We start from the raw sequence: 21,601 nt of genomic DNA, 5'->3' as shown, positions 1-21,601 counted from the left end.
TTAGCACTGGGACCCACTTTTTAGAATGAGAATCGGTCAGGGCCCACCAGAAGTGATGTCATGGCTAGAAGTGACATCATCAAGCAGGAAAATTTTTAACAATCCAAGACTGCAATCCTACCCATACTTACAAAGGAAAAAGTCCCATTTACTATCATGGTTAAAAGAATACACATAGTAGCTTGTTATAAAAATACAGGTCTATAGCATTTCCCCAAATGCAGTCACATACTATAGTAGCATCATGTCTATTAAAAATAAAATATTGAAATGAATGGGAACACACCTGAAATTGGCCCGTGATCCAGCCAGCGGATCCTGACCCACAGTTTGAGAAACACTGCTCTAAGAGAAAGCCAACAACTGCTCTGTCTTCAATGCCCCATTTATTTTAGTAGCAAAGAGCTGAAAAAGTTGCTTCTAAATCAACACATGGCAGTCATACTACATTTGTATGAAAACAGCAGAGGAAGGCCAAAACCCCACCATGCCCCTCCTCAACCGAGCATGAAGGTGGCAGCTGCCTGAGTAAGGAGCAAATGCTACCTTTCCTAGTGATGGAGGATGCTGCAGGCCAGACCCACTTCTGCCACCATTGTGTCAAACAAGCAGCAGCACTGCCACCATGTACTAAGCAGAAAGTTGTAGCTGTCATGACCCACTTTTAGTTTCAGATTCCCAAAGAGAGGTGTGGTCCTTCTCCTCCTCCGCAGCCCTGACCCAAGTCACCACTGCAGACTTGCTCCCTGCAGTGCTTTCCTTGAGGTCTTCAACTAGGTGAAACACAGCCATTTCTAGCCCCAGCCCATCCTGACCCCAGCTTGGCAAATGCAAGTGTTGCCCCTACAAGGTGTTCCTTAACTGGCCTTGGCTTGCCAGGCAAAGTGTCACAGCACCAGCGCAGCAGCCAAGAAGGGGCAGTGCTGTGCCTCTGGCCGGCAACCAGAAGCATGGGCAAGGGAGAGGTCACAGTTCTTGTCTACCCAGAACAAGAAATAATGGGGGTCAGCCAAGCCAAGCCACATCTGAGGGGCAGCCACCTCTGACGGAACAGCCACAACTCCAGCCCCGGCAGTCAGGCCAGCTGCTACCAGCTTGAACAGGTACAATACAAGTGGGACTGAGGGTGGGGGGGACCTCCACTCCTCCCCTCTTCACTCAGGATATAAGGCAAGAACAGAGAGAGAGAGAGAGACTCCACTTCTCAAAGCAACCCTCTGGGGCAGCTCCAGGGTGAGCCAAACTGGTGGGACAGAAAAGCAGACCCCAGAAAATTGAAGGGATTCACATCTGTCTCGTTTTGGGTCACAACAGAAGTCAGCCCATCCCTGAGCTGCCCTTGCCTTTGGGGGGGGGGGGGCTTTGTTAAAGGAAGGGAACCTGGCTTAAGGATAAGATATACAATTCCTCCGCATAAAGGGCCAGTCAAATATTGCCTATCTAACTGCTTGTTCTCCCTCCCTCCCCTCCCTCCCTCATAAGCCTAGCGATGATCAAAGCGGTCAGGTCCAGTAGGTCTCTCCGAGGAACACTCCCCACCTGCTCCTCCTTTTTCCATTACTTGGCCCTCCCCAGGTGCCCAGGAGGGGCATTCATTAGTACAGAACATTTCCCCACAGCCATCCCTCCTGCTGCTTTCCTCAGGTGACCCAGACACTGTTGAATGTGGAGTGGGGAAGAAAGGGAAGGTGAGCAGCCCAGAGATCTTCCGCAATCCCCAGCAGTGAGAGGAGGCCTCCAAGGAAACCAGGAGCTCAGCCAGTGGGCAGGTGCCAGAGGTAGGAGCAGCTGGGCTCTTGCAGCAGGTGCTCCCTGCAGAGGACCACCCATCAGCTGCCTCCCTGCTCCAGAGCGCTGGGTCTTGAACAGCAGCAGAGGCGCCTCCAGGTCCAAGGCTGCCCTCAGGTCTTGTTGAGTGTCCACAGTGGGTCCAGCATGCTGAGGGGGTCGCTGCTGCTGGGCCGGGCTCCCCGCAGGCCCTCCCCATTCTGGGGTTGCAGGAAGCTCTGCTTGTTCATCTTGTGCCTGCCCTTGAGGGAGCTGTCCAAGGTGAAGGCCTCAGGAGTCAGGGATGCCAGGAGGTCCAGGGAGGAGGAGGAGGAAGGGACTGGGGCCAAGGGCTCTGCTCCAGGGCGCAGCGGCAGAACACGGCTCTCCTCCTCTTCCTTTTCTTCCTCTGGACAGTGGTGGTTTTCCTCTGGTGCAGTGGTGGAAGCAGCTGCAGCAGCCTCAGGCACTGACATGGCAGGGGGGGAGAGCGGTGGGGGCAGATCCGTGCTTGAGGGGTGGCCGTGATCAGAAAGGGCCGGCTGAGAGGGAGTCGCAGCTGGTGCTGGACCCACTGCAATGGGTGAGGGGCCTGGCTGTGGCCCATTTACAGGAGAGTCGGCATCTGCTCCCAGGGCTGGTCTGACACTCAGCTTGGCGATGGTAGCCTGGATGGAGCTGATGGGCATGTCTCCTCCCAACACCAGATCCTGTGGGTCCTGGTGGACATACAGCTAGCGAGAGGGGCAACGTGAGAGGAGCTTAGCCATGCTGGCACCACAATGGAGCCAGCCCCCATCCCACCCAGGGAGATGGGAGGCCAAGGAGAAGAACTAAGAAACTCTCCCGTCCACACCTTCCATCCCCCACAGCAGAGGCCATCCTCCACACCTCTTGTGGGAAGTCCCTACACCCACAGGGTCTCCTAATTTCCAACTCTGAGGCAGAAACAACCAGCATTCAGCACAGGTAGGACTCTCTCCCCAAAGTCTCCGCCACCCACCCCAGGATGGCCCAAGAGCTCTACCCACCTTATGAGCAGCACTGCTGGCAGGCTTGCTAGTGGACGGTGTGCTGACCCCGTGGCGCTGCAGCACCAGCTCGGCATGCTTGAGGAGAGACTCATAGCAGAACTTCAAGTGAAGCTGAAACAAACAGCCAGTCAGCACCTGGGAGCGAGGCCATGCGCTGGGGGGCTTCTGCCCTTCTGTGCAGCCCTTGAGACAGCCCAGCCCACTACCTTCTCCTGCAGCATGTACTTCCTCTGCTGGCGGATCCTCCTCACAAGCTGCACCAAGTCCGGGATGCTGTTGCCCGCCTCCACCTCTTGCATGGCGGCATACAGCAGGCAGAAGGCACCTGTGCGGCCCACGCCGGAGCTGACAAGGAGGCAGAGTCTGTCAGGGGCTGCTCCACCCTTGGAAATGGCTCTCAAAGCCTCCCTCAAACCTCAGGGGTCTGAACAGCATCCAGCCAGCACCACTCCAGGGGCCACCTGATGGCAAGCCTCTGCTCCCTGCCCCCTCTCCATATCCAGCGGAGGGCTTGCCACAGGAGCATCCAGCTGGGCACTGCTGGCGTGGGGAGAGAGGCAGGGTTTCTGAGCTGCCCTTCGCAGGCTCGCATTACCTGCAGTGGACCACAATGGGCATGTGGAGAGGGCGCTGGTGGAGGTAGTGGCTGTGCACTTCCTGGATGAAGCGAAGCAGGTCCCCTTTGCTGTCCGGGAGGCCCCTGCAGAAAAGGAGGGGCAGAGCTGGAGCTGCTGGTGGGTCACCAACCCACTAGGGCTGGCAGCCATGTGGCACAGCATGGCCTTTGGACAGCGCACATGAGCTGGGGTGGAAGGCACCGGCCATGCGCTGAAGCCCAAGACTCAAGAGGCCCAACACACACCGTATCAAGTCATCCATCCAAGCCCCAAACCACTTCCAGACAGCAGAGAGAGAGAGAGAGAGAGAGAGAGAGAGAGAGACACCGACTAGCCCCCAGCCATGACTTCTCCCTCTTTGTGGGGAGCCCCCAAAGAGCCACGTACAGCTCGGGCCAGGAGGAGAACTGCAGGTGGATGATGGTGCGCTTCAAGCTCTGGCCACGAAACTGCAGCGTGATCATCCTCTCCACGTGGGTCGGGGTGGCCTTCAAGCTGGTCAGAACCAGGGTAAGGGGGCCGTGGGTCATGGGCTGGCCCCGCTCCATGGGGAAGTAACGCACTACCTTTTGCTGCAGGACAAGTGGGGAGGAAAACAGGGAAGGGTCAGACAGGCTGACAAACTGACCTGCTGAGCCAGAGTCCCACCCAAGTCATCAAGGCGAGGCACTGCTGGCCCTGGGCAGAAGGTGCACCCTCCCAGGGGCAGCAAATCACAGGACACCTGACCCACCCCCTGTTCAGACTTCTATGCCACAGCTTATAAGGCAGCATTCAAAAGAAGGGGACAGTTGGCAGCAACAGCCCTGAGAAGACCCACACGTAAGAATGCAGAGCTGGTGCTCCTGGGCTGCCTGAAATGTGCAGGCACCTTCCCAGGCATGACTCTCCAGACCCCCCTCCAAGAACAGCTGCAAGAAGTCGCTCTCGTTTCTTCCCAGCTGACTGGGATTGCGGAGCAAGTGGCAGACACTCAGGCCCGGAAGCATCAGAGCGCATGGTTTGAAAAAGGTCTTTGGTGAGGGAGGCAGGGAAATGGCAGCAGCTGCTGTGAATCAAACAGGATCCTACATAACAGCTTCTGCTCCCAGTACAGTTTAAATGATGCACTTTACTAGACTTGTGGATTTGGGCTAAATCTGCAGGCAAGACAAGCTAGAAGCAATTGAACCAACAGATAAGCCTCCTCCATGCAAGCCTGCAGCTGGCCTGCCCTTCTGGGGCCACAGGGTAGTGGTGTGACCGGTGGGGATGCCCTCAGCAGTCCGTTCAGGCCTGCTGGAGCCAGTCCATGGCAGGAAAGGGCCACCATCGCACGCCACAGTGCTCCACAGGTGGAGGTGCAACTCCAGCCGCCACAGTTCCCATACTGCCCACCATCTGCTCTACACCTCCTACCTTCTCCACCTCCTGCTCGGAGACCAGCATGACTACCACTGACACCTTCTGCTCGTAGATCATGAGCCAGAAGTCTGCGGCAGTGCCCACCAGTGGGGCCTGGGTGGCGATGATGGTGGGGCAGTAGGAGGAGAGGTCCTCGATCCAGCTGGCATTGATGTAGTCATCCTTGCCCGACTGGAGGATGATGCGGTTCCTGTCGTAGGGCATGATGTCCTGGTGGCGGTTCTTCATGGAGTAGCAGCGGGCAATGGCGATGGACAGCTGCCGCGCATCTTTCTCCTGGGCGTCCTGCAGAGCCTTCCAGAGGCTTTCCAGTTCACTGACACTCCCCACAGAGGCTGGCTTCTCAAAACCGCGCACAAAGTCCTGGAAGCACTCCAGCTCTGAGAGGAGCCTGCGGACGTGCTCTGGTTTCTCATATGGGTCGTTCTCAATCAGCTGCACTGCCTTGGGCTTGAGGCCATCCTTGGCGTCAGCCTTGGTTGGTTGCAGCAGGGGCAGACTAACCGGGGCCTTGACACCGCCATGCTGGCTTTCAGGGCTTGAAGATAAGAGGTCATCGGTGGAGGAGCTTTGCCGATGAAACTGGGTCTCAGGGGGGCCCTGCACGAGCGAGGCAGAACCTGGGGCAGCCAGGGACGATGGGGGGACCTGTGAGAGCGGGCCAGAACAAGGCACAGAGGAAGGCAGGAGCGAGGGAGGTGGGATGGCCATGGATGGCTGTGGGGAGGGGGCCGGAGAGGGCAGGGCTGCCCCCTGCACCAGCACCCCGCCTTGCATCTGAGGCAGACCTGTGCTGGGCACAGGAGAGACATGGTGAGGCACAGGCTGACTCACTGGTGGGGGCGAAGGACCTGCCAGGGCCATAGAGACCCCTCCAGGAGTGGGAGCAGGGCCTGGGGGCCTGGCAGCAGGCACAGAGCCAAAGGCCACTGGGGCTGAGGAGCCTGGGGGCAAAGCCTGGATGGCAGCCAGCGAAGGGTGATGGGGCAGCTGCTGAGCTGGGCCCACCAGGCCGACTGAGATGCTGGGCCCTCTGGCACCAGTGGTGGGGTAAACCAGAGTCCCCGAGTGGGGAGGGTGGCCTAGTGGGGGCAGCTGGTCATGGGCAGCCAGCTGATAGTGCTGGAGCCCCAGCTGACCAGGGAGCTGCCCTTGGCTGGGGGGCTGAGCAGGGCCCTGGCTGAGAGCCGCCTGAGGACCAGCAACCTGGGTGGGAAATGGAGGCTGGAAGGCTGGCTGCTGCGGGAGCGGGACCTGGGGCAAGAAGCAAGGGGGGTATGGCTGTGGGGCTGGTTGGGGCTGAATCTGCCTGTGTGGGGAGAAGCCTTGGGGAGGCTGAGCAGCTGAGAAGGGGGGCAGGACCTGCTGCAAGAAGGGAGGGGCACCCCCCTGGCCATAGGGGAACTGGACGGCAGAACCCTGGGATGCCACAAAGCCACTGTGAGGTGCATGTGGTGGCCCTGACCAGGGAGGGGGTGGACCAGCTATGCCCCTGGGAGCTGTGCAGCTGGAGATGGGGGCCTGGATGCTGTCCACAGTGGTGGTGGCCGGGCGGACCAGCTGGGTTTGGGAGGGAAAGCTGCTGGTACCAAACTGATTGGGGGACAGCGCCGGGGGCCTCACACCAAGGGGTGGGCGGTGGCCTGTGGGCAGTGCTCCACTGGTCGGTACTGGCTGCCCCATGCTATACATAGCAGCTGGCATGGAGATGGAAAGAGGGATGTGCTGGGGAGAGGTTCTTGGAGTGGGCAGCTGGGGCCCCGGGTAAGGAGGCTGCAGGGGTGCCAAGGCTGGGCCCTGCACCAGAGCCCCTGGGGGGTAGAGCTGGGAGCTGGGTGCAGAGCAGGGAGCGGAACTCAGAGGTGGCACAGCTGGCTGAGGCCCAGGGGGAGGCATCTGGTGGGGAGGAACAGCAGGGGGCCCTGCCCCCCCAGGAAAAGGACCTGGCCCAGAGCCGGCTGGGAGGTAGTGCCTGGGCAGGGGGCCCGCACCAAACTGGCCCGGGCTGAAGGGGAGTCTGGGCTGGCCGGCCACCGGGGCACTTGCCGTACTCCCGTCTATCCCAAAGGCTGCTGCGGGGCCCCCGCAGGTCAGGGCAGGGTCCAACCCAAGTGCAGCCAGGGCCTCAGGGGGCAGCTGGGCCAGATGTGCCCCCAGCACCTCTGGGGGCAGGCTCCGCAGCTCTTCGGGCAGGCTGGCCAAGGAGAGTGGGCCGGGGGGGGCCAAGTCGGCCTGTCCGGGGTCAGAGACCTTCTTCTGCAGTGCAGGCTTCGGGGTGGTGGGCCGGGGTGGGGGCCTCTTCTTCAACTCCCTGTCAAGAGAAGACCAGACACGGGTGCCACATCCGCAGGAGCCAGCCTCCCGCACTTCTTGGAAGGGCCCCAGTCCACCCCCAATAGGGGCCTACAACAGGGCAGAAGTGGCAGGGCAGTTCCTGGGACACCTGAGCAAAGGGGCTGTAGGAGGGAGAAAACCCTAGTCCCAACTTTGGCTCTTGACAGAAATCAACCCACAGCCCCTCCTCTCCAGACTACCAAGGACCCAAATGCTACCCTTCTCAGGCACTAGAAAGAACACTAGGACCCGTGGTGAGCCCAAGGCGGTGGGAGGGGGGTGAACTTGACATCCAGAAAACTGGCCAGACCCACGGCCTCGCCAAGGACCTCACTGCCATTCACCTGGGGCTGAGAACATCTCGACTCCTGCAGCAGATGGATGACCTGAGCCCAGTAGGCGGCCTCATGATGCGTGCCGTGGGTCAGCCACATGGAACATGCTATGCCAATATGAAATTGGGGGGGGGGCTGATCCCCCCACCTGCCACCAGCCAAGACTAAACCCACCATCTTGCCAAGGCGTCCTGCAATCTTCCAGGCTGAAGATAGGCCTGAGCACTCCCCACCACCAGTTGGACACCCCAGCCAGGAACTGCTGCTGTTCTGGAGGAAGGCCCCTTGGGAACAGCTGGCAAAGAGCAAGGAAGGAAGTTGGGGCAGGGGGACGGCACTGACTTGGCATCTTGCTCAGCTACCAGGAGGCCACCTACCTCTCCAAAAGCTGCTGCCTAGCTGCCTCTGCTCCTTGGTATGCCGCCTGCGCCTTCTCCAGCAGCTTGGCCACTTTGCCCTCTAGGTCAGCATAGAAGTCTTTTCCCTCCTGGGATTTCTTCATCAGGTCCTCATAAGCCTCATAGGAAGCCACCAGAGTCTGCAATGTCGAGTTCCACCTGTCAGGGGGGAGGAGGAAAAGCTGGCTCAGGAGGGGGGGACTTGCTGGGTGGTGATTCCAGGTAGCAGCAACAGAGGGCACTACCCAGGAGGGAGGCTTTTGCACACGCAGCTGGGGGCTGCTCATGGATCTCTGCCTCATGCCAGCCCTGCTCTTGGAGCGTCACTCCCCCAACTGCCTGAGTTTCCTTGACAGGGGAAACAGCTCCAGGCTAGAGAAAGGCTCCCCCCCCCCCGCCCCAAACTCCTTTCTATGCCTCCGCCACTTCTGGGGTTGAGCATTCATATGTTTGCACCAGTTTACATCCCACACCCTTCAGTTTAACAATACTGCTGATATTATGCAGCAAACCGCCCTGGAGACAGCATCATGTACTGAAAAACAATGTGCAGGATTAGTTTGTAAATAATAGAAAATGAAGGTGTCCAGCAGGCTTATAAAAATAAGAAACTGAAATTTATACATGAGTTAGAATCACTTTGCACACCCAGCAGAGCCCCCCAACATATTTCAGTGACATTCAACAACAGGCAGGTGCAAAGGTCCCAGAATGCATCTGTCAGGGTTCAAGTTGGTTCCTCTAAAGCAGTGGTACTCAAACTTTTCCGGCCAGTGGCTCCCTTGACCCCCGTGGCTGTTGGCCATGACTCCCCAACATGTTCCTGAGGGCTGGAAGTGACATCATTAAACAGGAAGTGGCCAGAAATATTAACTATATTAAATATATTAATATTAATTATATTAATCATATCATTAATTAAATGCAGATCTTAAATATATATTATTAATACACAGCAATAAACATGCTTTATAAATGATCAGCTGCTGATCACTGTTGGAGACAGGATGCTGGATTAGGTAGATTTTGTCTGGTCCAGGAGGACTTATTTTTTTAAACTTTGTAAGCATACCAGTAGAATTGTTTTATCAAATGAACTTTGTGAACAACCAGTCTGACCAACATTACACACACACACCCCTGTGGACCCCAATCCAACTAGTCATTTCTCCCATTCTCCTTGGATAGGATTGAACCATTTATTAATTTAATGAAATTAAATTTTTCCAGCAGCTGGTGGGGAAAACAAAAATAGACTATGAAAATGTATATCGGAGCTGATAAGGGTTTGGTTAGGAAGCTGATTTGTCTCCTATACTAGGAGATGCACAGCTCAAGCCTATGCATGTCTACTCAGAAGTAAGTCCCATTAGAGTCAATGGGGCTTACTCCCAGAAAAGTGTGGATAGGATTGGGCTGGCAATCACTTCATCAATGGCTGATAAGTATTCCCTTCAAATAGCAAGATTCATCACTTTAAAAATACAGCCTTTCCTCTTCAGTCAAACAAGGTTAAGAAATCACTTTAAACAGGACCCTTTTTCTGCTCCTGGCCAAGTAAAGTGTGTGCTGGTCTCTCCCCTCCCCCTTTGCCAACTGCATGGAAGCAACTTTAAGAGTCCTGATGACTGGTTAAATAGGAAGCGTTTTATTTGGGGAGGGGGAGGAAAGCGGGAAGGTTTGGAGATCGAAAGAGGGGAGTGGAAGAGGGAGGGGGTTGAAAAGAGAGATTTCACTTTGATGAGAAGCGATCCCAGGCTGGGAACTAGGAACCAACCAGACAAGGATCAGTGAGGGTTGCCCTAAAGAGCCTCACAGTTTGAATAACACTGCTCTAAAGGAAGGGGAGTAATAATCTCAAGGTTCTCATTAAAATCCAAACAAAAGGGAACATGAAACACAGGATTTATTAGGATCCGATTAACAATTTAAAACTTTAATATAAATTCAATATGCAGATAACGAAAGCACTACAAAATAAAGAGGCTCCTGAACCTGCAGGACTCCCCCTCAGGCAAAACCCATTTATGAATTTGCCAAGAAAAGCTGCAAAGAAAAAGATTAAAAAACCGAACGCAGTCAAAAATAGTTTCGCTCACAGTCCCCAGCTACTCCCCCTCCTAATCCCATCCAACCAAGGAGGCAACAAAGTTCCCTTCTCCAAGGGGTTTTATTCTCTATACTGGGGGTGCCCAAACCCCGGCCCTGGGGCCACTTGCGGCCCTCGAGGACTCCCAATGCGGCCCTCAGGGAGCCCCCAGTCTCCAATGAGCCTCTGGCCCTCCAGAGACTTGCTGGAGACCGCACTGGCCCAATACAACTGTTTGACCTCTCCTGTGAGCTGTGGGACAAGGGCTCCCTCCAGTGCTTGCTGTTTCACGTCTGTGATGTAGTAACAGCAGCAGCAAAGGAAAGGCCAGCCTTGCTTTGTGCAAGACCTTTTATAGGCCTTGAGTTATTGCAAGACCATTCATTCACATAAGTTCATCTTTAATATATTCATTTATGTAAACTTATGTAAATTTATTCAAATTTTAAATGTGAATTCTTTTTTTCCCCAGCCCCGGAAGCAGTGTCAGAGAGTTGATGTGGCCCTCCTGCCAAAAACTTTGGACACCCCTGCTCTATACTAATAAGTCCAATCCTTCTCACCTGGGTCCTTTACTCCTGAGGAAACCCAACTAATCTAATACCAATGGAAGGAAAGTACAGACCTACATGAAACAACAGTTTCATGACAGCATCACACACCGACACGCATATGGTCAGGGCGCATGTCCCTTGACTGGTGCATATGGTCAGGGCGCACGTCCCCTCACTGGCTCTGCCAGGAGCAGTGGCATCCCCAGCCTCCCACCCCGCTCACTCACTTGTGCTCCACATCAGCCAGGACTTTGCGCACAGCAGCATACTTGACGTTGGCCTCTGTCAGGGCCTTGAGGATGTTCTCCTGCGCCGCCAGGTTCTGCTCCAGGAAGACCTTGATCTGGTCGTACTTCTTCAGCTGCTCCTCAAAGAGTTTCTGCCACAAGAAAGAAGAGAAGTCAAGGCTCAGAGGGGGGAAAGCAGAAGTCAAGGCTGGAAAAGCAAAAGTCAAAGCCTGAGGGGGGATATGATTGAGACATACAAAATTATGCAGGGGATGTACAGAGTGGAAAGAGAGATGTTCTTTACACTCTCACATAACACCAGAACCAGGGAACATCCACTAAAATTGAGTGTTGGGAAGGTTAGGACAGACAAAAGAAAATATTTCTTTACTCAGTGTGTGGTTGGTCTGTGGAACTCCTTGCCACAGGATGTGGTGGCGGCATATGGCCTGGATGCCTTTAAAAGGGGATTGGACAAGTTTCTGGAGGAAAAATCTATCATGGGTTACAAGCCATGATGTGTATGTGCAACCTCCAGATTTTAGAAATGGGTTATGTCAGAATGCCAGATGCAAGGAAGGGCACCAGGATGCAGGTCTCTTGTTATCAGGTGTGCTCCCTGGGGCATTTGGTGGGCCGCTGTGAGATACAGGAAGCTGGATTAGATGGGCCTCTGGCCTGATCCAGCGGGGCTCTTCTTAGAACTGAGGCTTAGGGGGCCCTGCCAGGTGCAAAACAGAGCAGTGGCAGCCATGTTGGTTGTCTGAGGTTTCCTTTAAAAACTAGAGGTGCAGTTTGTCTGGTGACTCAGAGCCCCACACGAGATATAGGCCAGCACCACTGTCAGAAGCTGCCCGCTCAGTGAGGAACCCTTGGAAGCAGCCACAACAGCATTTCCATAGCCCCCAAGACAGGGATGAAGGACAATGACAGAGCACCAGCATAGACAGGATTCCCTGGCCTCAAATCTCAACTGAGGGAACTTGTGAGGAAACCCAAGGCAAGCCACTCCCTCTGAGCCTCTGCTTCCCCAGAGGCAATATGGGACAAATTCTTCCCTCCCTGCCTCAGCTGTGGGGAGGATGATATCAAGTCCAAAGAGCCTGAAACACATGAAGTGCGCTGCACCTCAAAAAATGCCAAAGTCATTGCGATTACTCTTTCTCCCTCAGCTAAATGTTTTTGGAAGGGAAAACAGAATGACCACAGACTATGGCGCTGGAGCAGGTCAGTTTGTTTCTCTCTCTATTCTTGCCAGGTCGCCTGACCCCCTTGAAGCAGAAAAATGGCCAATAAGTGGGCAGTGAACTGGCCAGCAAGAGTCTGCTTGACTGCAACAGACACCAGAGACAGATGCATTTGGACCCCAGCTGCTGCCACAGCCACCATGATCTGCTCATCCCCTTGGGAGGAGGAGAGCAACCAAGAACTCGTTGGGCCCCTCAGGTCAAAAGCCCCAGAACAGAGGCCCCCACCATTTCCCAATGCCCAAATATGTCTCCAACTGCCACCCACAGGTGGGCTGAGACCCTTCCTCAAAATATTTGACTGCTGCTCTGAAACAGTCGTGCCAAAAGACCACTCAAGGTCCTGAACACTGAGAGGAAGGGTCAGTGGGATAAGAATCACGTTGCCTATTCTAGGGCTCCCTCTGTGAAAAGATAGTACCCTGGGACAAGCCACTCCCACCAACACACGCTCCATGGCAGGAGTCAGGTGCTCTGTCTTGCCAAATAGCCACCAATCCGCACCAGTCGCTCACCTTCATCTCGGACCGGTCCGTCGTCACCAGAGAAGTGGTGATGTCGTCCTTCTGGATCATCTCACGCAACTGCTGCTCCAAGGACACCCGCTGGTCCCGCATCTCCTGCACCTTGGCCAGGATCCGCTTCAGGGTCTGCATCACCTGCTGGTCATCTGGGGCAAAGACACAGCTCATCAACTCACACTGCTGAGTACGACGCTCCCAAATCCACCCCAACTTTCTCCTGTGGGAAAGGGCCACGGGGGAGCCTCACAGCACCTTCGGTCAGGCTGGGAGAGGGCAGGGCAGCCCTCACTTGCTCCAAGGGCCCACTGAGCAGCCTCAGGTTGCTGATGTGGAGGTTCATCGCTTTGTGCAGCTCCGTGTTGGTGAAGCTGGCCTTCTCATGCAGCTCCATGTACTTGGCCCACTCCTTAGCCACCTCTGCCAGTCCAGAGGAGGGGGCGGGAGGGGGTTCCTGCTGCGGGGCCAGTTTCCCCAGTGCCTCCTGCAGCTTCTGTTCCTGGGCCTCATCTTCATCCAGGAGACCCCTGATCTCCTTCAGAGAAGCTTCCACATCTGTGAAGACTCCGGACAGCACTAGAGAAGAAAGATGCCAATGCAGCTGTCACTGTGGGCAGAGCGAGGCAGGCTTCCTGGGAAGCAAAGGGCCTGGAAGGCTCCCTCCAAGCCTAGGCCCTCTGGGAGCTTCACCCACCCTGCCTTGACTGCTTCTCACCCTTCAATCAACACGAGTGACAGAACTGCTGGAAAGAAGACCCAAGTAGGAGCTGCTACTCTCTCCCAGCCCCCAGCCCCCTCCCCCCCAAAAAACATGTCCAGACCTGGCTGACTTTGTCCTTTCAAGTAGCAATGACTTGAGGCACTCTCTCAATTTAGCTTACAGTGCACAGAATTGATAACAAGTCATCCTTCTGTTTTTCCCTCTCTTCACCTCTCTCTAAGCAAATGTGGAGATACATTTGCTTAGGTGGGAAAACAACAGCGTTTGAGAGGTGAGGAAGAGACTGCAGGTCCACAGTCTGGGTTGGTCAGCTTCAAAGAGACCTTGAGGAAGTCCAGATGTGGAAGGGGGTAAGCCAGGACAGCATCTGCCTGTAAGCCCAACCCTAGGAAGTGACTCTTGATCGCACTGCAAGTGGAAAGGGACCCATCCTCACTGAGCACACTGGATGACTGTGGCATCAGGTCTCTCCAGAGGCCTCCAACTATTTATTGACTGACTGACTGATGGATTTAGATTCCACTTTTCTCCCCAAAGTGCACCCAAGGCGGCTAACAATCAAGATTAAAATACAAAGCAAAACAAAATACAAACAAACATTAAAAAAGAATAATTAAAAACAATTAAAACAAGACTAAATGCAGTCAGCAGATAAAAACACACAGTAAAAGGCATAATTTATAAAAGCAGCCCTTATAGGGCCTCGAAGGCTTTCCTGAATAAAAAGGTCTTCAGGCCCCGCCGGAACGTCAATAACGAGGAAGCTGTCCTCAACTCAAAGGGGAGGAAATTCCACAGTGCAGGCACCACCACTGAAAAGGCCCTGTTTCTGGCCGCCATCCCCTTCACCACTCTCAATAACAGCACAACCAACAGGACCCCTTCTGATGACCTCAGAGAACGGACCGGACTATTCAGAAGAAGGCGGTCTCTCAAATATGCTGGTCCCAAGCCATTTAGGGCTTTAAAGGTCAAACCAGCACCTTGAATTCAGCCCGGAAACGAATGGGCAGCCAGTACAGTCGCAGGAGTAGCGGCAGGACAGAGTCAAACTGCCGACCTCCAGCAACTACATGAGCCGTCGCATTCTGCACTTGCTGTAGCGTTCAGACCGTCTTCAGGGGCAGCCCCACATAGAGCGTGCTACAAAATCTAATCTTGATGTCACCATGGCATGGACCACCGTGGCCAGATCTGCCCGAGATTGGTACGGCTGCAGCTGGCGCACCAGCCGAAGCTGGGCAAAGGCGCTCCTGGCCACAGCCAACATCGGGACATCCAGGAGAAGCTATAAGTCCAGGAGCATCCCCAAGCTGCACACCTGCTTTTTCAGAGGGAGTTCAACCCCATTCAGAGCAGGGCGATTGTCCAGCACCCGCATCGTGGATTTCTGCACCAGGAGGACCTCTGTCTTGTCCAGATTTAATCTCAGCTTGTTCACCAACATCCAGATTCCAACTGCCTCCAGGCAACGCTCTAGGACAGAGACAGCCACTCTGGAGTCCGGTGGAAAGGAGAGACAGAGATGAGTGTCATCTGCATACTGATGGCACCCAACTCCAAATCCCTGGATGACCTCTCCCAGCAGTTTCATGTAGATGTTAAACAACATGGGGGACAGTATAGAACCCTGCGGCATCCTACACCTCAAGGGCCAGGGTGCCAAACAGGAGTCCTCCAGTAGCACCATCTGGGACCTGTCGGCCAAGAAGGACCGGAACCACTGCAAAACAGTGCCCCTGATCCCCACCTTGGCCAACAGTCCCAGAAGGACATGGTCGATGGTGTCGAAAGCCGCTGAGAGGTCCAAAAGGACTAGCAAGGGTACACTCCCTCCGTCCAGCCCTCGGCGTAGGTCATCCACCAAGGCGACCAAGGCCGTCTCCGTCCCAAAGCCAGGCCCAAAGCCAGATTGAAAGGGATCCAGATAATCCGCTTCATCCAGGATCCTCTGGAGCTAAGACACCACCACCTGCTCAATCACTTTGCCCAGAAATGGGAGGTTCGAGACTGGCCAATATGCGTCAGAGAGGGCTTTTTCAGGAGGGGGAGAACCACTGCTTGCTTTAATGCCAGAGGTAACACCCTCTCACTCAGATGAATTTATTACCCTCTCTGTCCACTCAGGCAGTCCCTCCCAGGCAGTTCAAACCAGCCATGCTGGGGATGGATCCAGTGGGCAGGCAGATGGCCTCACACTTCAAAGGATCCTGTCCACATCATCAGGTTCTACAAGCTGGAAAGAATCCCACAAAACAGGACAGACAAGTGCCATGGGGAAAACTAGTTGCTGAACCCTCCCTTTGCCTTGGCCCCCAAATTTAGTGGCAGCTCTAGCATGGGAGGCCAGGACTGTAGCACCAGTAGGCAGCAGTTATGATTAATCCTTGTGGCAAGTTGGAGAGTTGCATTCTATTCCCCTCCACACTTGTCAATCCACCAATCCACCCCCCCCCAAAAAAAAACACAGGTTAACTAGTTCTCATGTCAATTCTGTACACTTGTACAAAGTGCATAAAGCTAAATGAAACATTTGCTAACTTGCCTGGGTAACATTGCGTGGACCAAGAGTACCACCACCCTGAAAAGTTAACATCAGAGTTGCGGTATCACCTCATTCGTTCCAACACAAAAAAGTTCACTGCTGCCCAATGTTGCAAAGAACGGCTGCCAGTCACCCATTTCTTTGACAACAAATTCTGCAGCGTTAAAAATCTTCAAGCTCGCTCTCTCCAATGTTCTGAGGCTCACTGTAAACAATGAACGAAGTAAAAAAAATGACATCCCAAACCCCAACCAGACCAAAATGCTTACCCTGCATGGACTGCACAAGGTTTTTCACAGTCTCTGGACGCACACTGAGAGCAGCGCATTTCTCCATCAAGACAGGTGGGATGTGGCTGTACATGTCCAGGTTGTCCACCGTTTCTGGGTCCAGCTGCAGAGAATCCATGAACTGCCTACAAACAGCAGTAGCAGTAGATGCCCATGAGGGGGACTGTGTCAGAATCTGCAGCCCCCCCCCCCAAGGTTAGAACTGCCAGGAAAAACTTTAAGAGACCCCACAGGGGCTACATCTGGGAATCCACATACAACCAGGAGACTGCTCCCCCCCCATGCTCCTGGGCCAGTGAAATCTAGTCCCCCAAAATAGGCTGCTTCTCTGGCACTTCCCAGTACCATCTCTGCAGGACAACAAGTGACAGGCACCCTGAAATCTAACCCTGCCATGGCTTAAATGTTGCTTCCCCTGTTATCATCCAGTCCACCAAACTGTTCGCACAGACAGACATTCCTCAATGGGAGACAACGAGCACCAGGAAGGGCAAATCAGCTCCTCAAAACGACCGTGTGCCAGCATATGTGTTTGTGTGTGTGAAATGTCCTCTCTGCAGTGGCTCCATCACACCTGTGGCTGAAGGCATCACACAGAGGCACAGGGACCTTCAGCTTGCCCTTTGCCTGAATAATGGAGCTGTGTGGCACTGTGCAGGCACCTGACCCATCCAGGAAGAGTAGCATGGGGCACACCCACTGGCGCAAGACTGGAGCTGCCTCCAGCAGAGCTGCCCACACAGCACACTGAATGCGAGAGGTGATCCGGAGCACTTGTGCAGCAGGGCGTGACCCTTCGGCCTGGAAGGCAGAGGTCCGACAGGGTCACAGGAAACCTGACTCTCAAATGTTGTCATCAGTCAGGTGTGCTGAGAGTGCTGAACAAGACTGTCCATCAGCTCCAGGCCCACTTGGGATGCAGAGATATTGTGGGGGTGCGCGGGAGGCACAGCACCAGACCTCTTCTCCAGTATGCACAACGCTGTCAAACAGGAGCACGGCTTTTGAAAATGGCTTTGAAAGGAACTGAGCTGAGAAGCGCTCAGCAGCAGGCAAAGTGAGACAGTTGCCTAGGAAAAGAAGTACCAGTCTGCCCTGCCCCCACATGCAGAGAGATCAGGGACAGAGGGTGTGTGTGTAGAAGGAAGGGGGGGGCAAGGCCTCACCCAGAGGCGTTAGCTTGGCCCTGTTTCTTCCACCGAATGACAAGCCCTGGGAGAGACCAAGAGTGGAAACAAGCATGCACAGGATTTCAGTTTAATATCTCTTTTCTATTCATTTGGGATACTCCTTAATTCTTGTACATCTGTCTTAAACTATTGCAACTCACCCCAGCAGACTGGGATAAAAGGAGCAGCAACTGTCCAAGTAGAAATTAATGAGAGAAGAAAACGCTCAAATGAAGATGATTTTTTGTGGCATCATCTTTACAGGACATGACTCTAGAAGCACAGCTCACTGTGCTGTCATTTAGTGCTGCACCACTGCCAGGATCAACACCATCTCCCATCTTCAGCCACAGCAGTTGACTGCATACCACTCCCATGGGCTCCCTCCCTCCCTCCACACCCACTTCCCCCTCTCCAGCCAGGCTCCAGAAACATACGTACTCCAAGACTTCATTCTTGGCCTCAATCTTGGCCATCACTTCTCGCAGGAGCTTCGCCTTCTCCTCACTGTGACAGACAAGAGAAGGAGCCTCTCAGTACCAGAAAAGATTTCCTGGGAAGACCTCCACAAGCGGCTAAACTCCCTTGCCTGGAAGGGCCTCCTTACAGCACAGTCCCAGGCATGTCAACTTTCAGCACAGGACTAACAGCACAGAATGTCCCAGGACCTGAACACAGATCTCATAAGAACATCCCCACTGGATCAGGCCATAGGCCCATCTAGTCCTGCTTCCTGTATCTCACAGCGGCCCACCAAATGCCCCAGGGAGCACACCAGATAACAAGAGACCTCATCCTGGTGCCCTCCCCTGCATCTGGCATTCTGACATAACCCATTTCTAAAATCAGGAGGTTGCGCATACACATCACAGCTTGTACCCCGTAATGGATTTTTCTTCCAGAAACTTGTCCAATCCCCTTTTAAAGGCGTCCAGGCCAGTCGCCATCACCACATCCTGTGGCAAGGAGTTCCACAGACCAACCATACGCTGAGTAAAGAAATATTTTCTTTTGTCTGTTGTAACCCTCCCAACACTCAATTTTAGTGGATGTCCCCTGGTTCTGGTGTTATGTGAGAGTGTAAAGAGCATCTCTCTATCCACTCTGTCCATCCCATGCATAATTTTGTATGTCTCAATCATGTCCACCCCTCAGGCGCCTCTTTTCTAGGCTGAAGAGGCCCAAACGCCGTAGCCTTTCCTCATAAGGAAGGCGCCCCAGCCCAGCAATCATCTTAGTCGCTCTCTTTTGCACCTTTTCCATTTCCACTATGTCTTTTTTGAGATGCGGCGACCAGAACTGGACCTCTTCTCACTGTCCAAACCCAACAGCCTCTCCACCTCTATGCTGTATCAAAATTCTGGCCCCACACGCCACCAGGCAGCGGGTCTGTGGAACCATTTCCTAGCATGCAAAGCAGCCCACTATTAGGCAAAGCAAGTGGCTACTTGCCTGTAGAGCGAAGATGCCTCGTGAGCAGCCATTGGAACCAGCTTGGCAAAAATATCCGGGCCTGTCACAGCTGGGTCTGTGGGGTTGACAGGAAGAGCCTTCACGAGGGGAGCGCCTGGGTGCAAGAGAAGATCACATGTGCAATGCTGACAGGTACCATCCAAGGGTGGAACTTCTACAGTGACAGTCATGAAAGGGAGCACTGAAGGATTATCCCTTTGGTTAGAGAACCTTGATCTGAAAAATCCTTTGACAATAAGTCCAATGACTAAGTTTCCCATTTTCACTTTTACGGGGGCAAGTTCCTTGGTTGCCAGGAACAGGGTTAAAAGAAGCATGAGCTGCTTCTTGCTTGAACTGCTTGAAACAGAATAGAGTCAAAACAGATACATTCCTGGCATTAAAGCCAGCACAGAACTGGATCAGGAGTTACCTGGTCAATCTTTTACTTCTTTTTATTTCAAGGTATGCAGGTGTGTACCTGATGCTGGGTGCCTGCTGGGAATGTGACTATTTCCTGGACTGATAGCAGAAGGCCAAGGGGGCCACATTTTTACTCACTGAGCAATCAATGCCCCACACCCTGCTGGGGGAGCAAATGTTGCCTTGCAATTAAACCTCCTCAGGGCTCCTGACCTGGGGGAAGAAGGATCTCAGACACCAGGGCTAAACTCAGAGAGGCACATTAACAAGCCAACAGACCACTCTGATGAGCCACCACACACTCAGCCAGATGCAAGGACAAAAGTCACGTGGAGGCCAACAACGTCCCACAAAGGATCCCGCAGGAATCTGGGGGAAAAGGTCTATAAAGGCCTTGGTCAGCAGTTCTTTATTCCTTCCCTCCATCCTGCCTTGCTGTGATGGGCTTGTGTAGCACTAACCTGCTGGGGCTGCGATGGGTCACGCCTCTTCCCACCACCATTCCAAGGACCACCATCTCAGCCAGCACTCAGGGTCAGTATTCCCTGCTCTTGCCTTTCCTTTCCAGTTCCTTTCACAGGCTCGGCACATCGCTTAAGAGGAGGCATTTGGTGGGCGAGACCAGCTCCCCACTGCAAGTGGGTGACAATTCCATGGCCTGCCTGTAGTTCGCCCCTTGCCTGTAGCCTTTGGTTCAGGCAAGAGAGCGCCATGGCTGTTTGCCATGAACCAAAGGCCCCTTCTCTTTCCTGCCTACACTAAACCCCCCCCCCTTTTCTCAATTACCAGATCCCTCCAGGAGACCCACATGATCCCCCCCCCATTTCCCCTTCCTTTTTTCTCTCCTTTGTGCTCATTCCACTACATACCCTCTGTTCCTTCCAAGGACTTCTCTCTCCCCCTTTCTTCTTTCCTTTTCCCCTAAGCAGCAGCTTATCACAGAGGATCCAGGAGTAAGGGGATGGCTGGAATTAGTCCTGCCTTGTCCAGCTGAGAGCAAGTGAGCAACACTTAGCTAGGCACAGTAAAGTACCACAGTACAGTAAAGTACCACTCTGTGCCAAGGATGCTCTAGTTAAATAATATCATCATTGAGTTGAAAGGGTCTTCAGCCTGCCTCTTGTCGTGCTCTTCCCCCCTCCCAAATCATGCAGGGAGAGAGGCCTCAGGACCTGGAGCAGCAGCCAGACTATTTCCACCCCCTGGCAAGCACCTGCCCCCCCCCCACCTTGTAAGATTGAGCCTTGCAGCATATTGACAGAAACACTTTGCATACACTCCATGTTTACTCTGTCTCAGGAGAATACAGTCCTCCACCTGGGCTCACTTGTGTTGAGGACAGCAATGGTAAACTTTGAGGATGGTTCAATTCCTGAAGCACACATTCCCCTTCTCCTGAAATGCACTCTGCTCCTGCGATGCCCCCCCCATGTTTGTTTTTCCTGCTGCCACTTCTGCAGTGGAACCTCCAGGGCCCTAGACTCTACCTTTCACCGACTGCAGGGTGTCCAGAGCGGGGACGGCCTCATGGTAGATGAAGTCATTGTCCTTCTTGGCAGAATTGTACCTGAACAGCAACAAGAAACCAGAAGACAGTACTGAGAGAGGCTCCTGCACAAAAATGGGGCTGCTCCAGTGGAAAAGCTCGCTGTCCGGAGAGGGAAGTTAGGGACCCCATCGCTTGGGAGGCAATGGAACTGCCACCAAGCCAGAACAACTAGGTGGGGCTCCAGGAGTGGGAGGTGAGTTCGGGGCAAAAAACTTCCAGAAAGCCAGGCTTGGGAGCAGGTGGCCACTAATTCCTTTCCTCCTAAATCCAACTAACACTACTGGGACTGCAAGCAGTTTTTGAATGCATTACTTAACCATGTTCCTTAAAGACTACAATGCAAAAAAGAGGATTCCAGTCCTCGTGGTTGAACAAAACCTCCATGCAAGTGGGACAATGTCTGGGGAAAGCAGACTAAGCAGGGCTTCCAATGGTCAACAAGGGGGTCTTCCTGCCCCTCAACCTCCCCTTCAATATCCAATGGCTTCTTCTGTCCCATCTGAGTAAAGTAATTCCTAAGTCCACTGAAGTCAGTGCAAAATATTTGGCATAATTTGCAAGCTTTAAAATTTAGAAACAGAACATTTTGTGCAAAACCTGCAATTATCCTTCCTTTGCCTGCTCTCTTGGTGCAGGATCAGGTAAAGAGAATTGCAAGAAGAAAACACCCAGGCACAAGCAGGCAACAGACTCACTTTCCTCCAATGACATCCATGGTGAACCGCAGTGCCTCTTGCACAGTTTCAGGCTGCCCCTGAAGACATGAATGGGGAGACGGACAAATGACAAGGTGATACTTGGAGAAAGGGGAGACACTTTTCCTCACACAGTGCAGGTATTAGCAGGTATCAGTAATTGGCAGTAGACTCAGGGCAGAAAAAAGCACACCCTTCACACAATGCCTCATTACCGAATGACACTCTCT

At 53.7% G+C, this 21,601-nt stretch overlaps 1 protein-coding gene across 1 annotated transcript in view; it reads right to left on the bottom strand.

Moving 5' to 3' along the window:
• Positions 1-369: 369 nt before the first annotated feature.
• PTPN23 (protein tyrosine phosphatase non-receptor type 23) overlaps positions 370-21,601 on the bottom strand; it is a 35,915-nt gene continuing 14,683 nt past the window's right edge. The window contains exons 11-25 of the mRNA XM_066628912.1: positions 21,372-21,430; positions 20,615-20,694; positions 18,705-18,819; positions 17,694-17,759; positions 16,063-16,208; positions 12,783-13,103; positions 12,522-12,676; positions 10,760-10,911; positions 7,869-8,048; positions 4,817-7,133; positions 3,806-3,990; positions 3,397-3,501; positions 3,008-3,146; positions 2,799-2,912; positions 370-2,501 (exon numbers count right to left, since the gene is read on the bottom strand). Coding sequence (XP_066485009.1) covers positions 1,902-2,501; positions 2,799-2,912; positions 3,008-3,146; positions 3,397-3,501; positions 3,806-3,990; positions 4,817-7,133; positions 7,869-8,048; positions 10,760-10,911; positions 12,522-12,676; positions 12,783-13,103; positions 16,063-16,208; positions 17,694-17,759; positions 18,705-18,819; positions 20,615-20,694; positions 21,372-21,430 — 4,734 coding nt within the window. The 3' untranslated portion in view covers positions 370-1,901. The remainder of the gene's footprint in view (positions 2,502-2,798; positions 2,913-3,007; positions 3,147-3,396; positions 3,502-3,805; positions 3,991-4,816; positions 7,134-7,868; positions 8,049-10,759; positions 10,912-12,521; positions 12,677-12,782; positions 13,104-16,062; positions 16,209-17,693; positions 17,760-18,704; positions 18,820-20,614; positions 20,695-21,371; positions 21,431-21,601) is intronic.

The sequence above is a fragment of the Tiliqua scincoides genome, chromosome 5 (assembly GCF_035046505.1).
Source record: "Tiliqua scincoides isolate rTilSci1 chromosome 5, rTilSci1.hap2, whole genome shotgun sequence".
NCBI lineage: Eukaryota > Metazoa > Chordata > Lepidosauria > Squamata > Scincidae > Tiliqua > Tiliqua scincoides.
Note: the sequence above shows the minus strand (reverse complement) of the source record. Positions and strands in the feature narration are given on the sequence as shown.